The 2,060-nt window shown below is 51.8% G+C and overlaps 1 protein-coding gene across 1 annotated transcript; it reads left to right on the top strand.

The window, feature by feature from the left end:
• Positions 1-936, top strand: LOC120394517 (olfactory receptor 51G2-like). The gene has a single exon (XM_039518733.1). It carries the CDS (start codon positions 1-3, stop codon positions 934-936), a length of 936 nt encoding a protein of 311 aa, XP_039374667.1.
• Positions 937-2,060: the final 1,124 nt, after the last annotated feature.

Here is a 2,060-nt window from a genome sequence, read left to right as displayed (position 1 = left end):
ATGTCAGCTGTCAATGACACCAAATTCAACCCTGCAGTGTTCCTTCTCACTGGGATACCAGGGCAGGAAGACGTCCATCTCTGGATCTCTGTCGCCTTCTGTTTAATGTACGTTATTTCGATAATAGGAAATTCAGTCATTCTGTTCATTATAAAAACAGATCCAAGCCTCCATGAGCCCATGTACATTTTCCTTTCCATGTTGGCCATCACAGACCTTGGCTTATCGATAGCCACTATACCGACGATACTGGGCATATTCTTGTTTAACTCTATGGAAATCAGCTTTAATGCCTGTTTTACCCAGTTGTTCTTTATTCACTTGCTTCAATGCATTGAATCTTCCGTGCTCTTGTTGATGGCCTTTGACCGCTTCATTGCGATCTGTAACCCACTGAGATATGCTTCCATCTTAACCCTGCCGAGAATAGCAAAGATGGGACTGGTGTGTTTGCTAAGAGGAATAGCCGTAATATTCCCACTCCCCCTTCTCCTGAAACGGTTCCAATACTGTCGAGACAATGTCCTCTCCCAATCCTACTGCCTGCACCAGGACATCATGAAGTTGGCTTGTTCAGACATCACAGTCAACAACCTCTATGGCTTGTCTCTTTCACTCTTAATGATGGGGTTGGATTTACTGCTCATCTTCCTCTCGTATGTGATGATCCTCAAAACAGTGCTGAGCGTTGTGTCCCAGTCAAAGTGCCTGAGGGCCCTGAACACCTGCATCTCCCACCTCTGTGTCGTTCTGCTTTTCTACACTACAGAGATAAGCTTGACTGTGATACACAGATTCGGGAACAGCTCTACTCACCTGCTTCAGATTCTCCTCAGCTACGTCTACCTTCTGGTCCCGCCCCTGATGAACCCAGTCGTGTACAGCATGAAAAGCAAACACCTTCGATCGAGGATAATCAGATTGTTCATCAAGTGAAGGGTCAGTTCATCACCCACTTCCAGCACTGGTGACCCAGGAGACGAAAAACTCAGGACACAGACCCTTATTCCATCCTGGACCCTTACATCTGAGACAAGATGAGCTACTCATCTCCTCTCTATAGAAAGAGGTTGAGACGGGGTCTAAGCCTGGGAGGAATGGGAAAGAGACTGACCCACCTGCTGGTGAGTGAGGACAGCACACAGGGGGAAGGCGACCAAGGCAGGCAGCAGCATTTGCAAAGAGCCTGTGTTTGTAGAGCGCCAGGGGACCGGTGGGATGTTGGCCCATAAAGAGCCCTATTTGTAGCTGCTCCAACCTCACAATTCCTCTTGATACAGTCAATAAAGAGAAGGGACGTGGATGTTGTTTCCTGTTACACCTGGCCTGCCCCTGTCCTGTCTCTGCTTAAACATCCATAGGACATGGAGAAAGCTGAAGAGCTGTTCTGCAGTCTCAGTCCTGATTCACTGTGAGCGCTCTGGTTGCTGTGTGATCCATGAGGGGCTATTCATGGTGCACGGACACCCACCCTTCCCCTACGCCCTGAGCCAGGTGCTTGTGACTGAGTCGTGTCAGACACATGATTAACACAGGAGCCCCTGGAGAAGCCATTCAGGCAACCCCCCCTGCACACAGTTGATGTCTCAGCACCGCACACCTGCTGAGCCCATTCCCCCTCCCCCGAGCAGAGCTGCCTGTGTAAGTTAGGGTCTGACACACAGGAGTCCTGACAAGAGACTGAGGCCCAGTTTCTCTCCCCGTCCCCTGTGTTTGTGCTGCCCCAGCTGCTTCCCAAGGGGTGGAAATGGGAATCAGCTCCCCCAGAGAGGCCCAGGTAGCTAGTGTCCCAGTCCAGCCCATTCACTGTAGGGTGAGCACCTGTTCAAAAGGCAACAGCGGAACATATGCAGGGGCCCCATCCCCTGCGTGGCCCCGCCCCTGCTCTGCCTTTTTCCCTGAGGCACCTCCCTCTGCCCCATCTCTTACCTGAATCCACAACCCCCTGCTCCATCCCCTTCCCCCTTTGCCCCCCCCCCGCCCCATCTCTTCCCCGAAAACCAGGAGTGGCGCCAGAGTTTTTGGCGCCCCAGGCAGAATTCGGGGGGCAGCATTTTGTG

This window comes from Mauremys reevesii, unplaced genomic scaffold (assembly GCF_016161935.1).
Source record: "Mauremys reevesii isolate NIE-2019 unplaced genomic scaffold, ASM1616193v1 Contig63, whole genome shotgun sequence".
NCBI lineage: Eukaryota > Metazoa > Chordata > Testudines > Geoemydidae > Mauremys > Mauremys reevesii.
The sequence above is the reverse complement of the archived record's forward strand: the minus strand, read 5'-3'. Positions and strand labels throughout refer to the sequence as shown.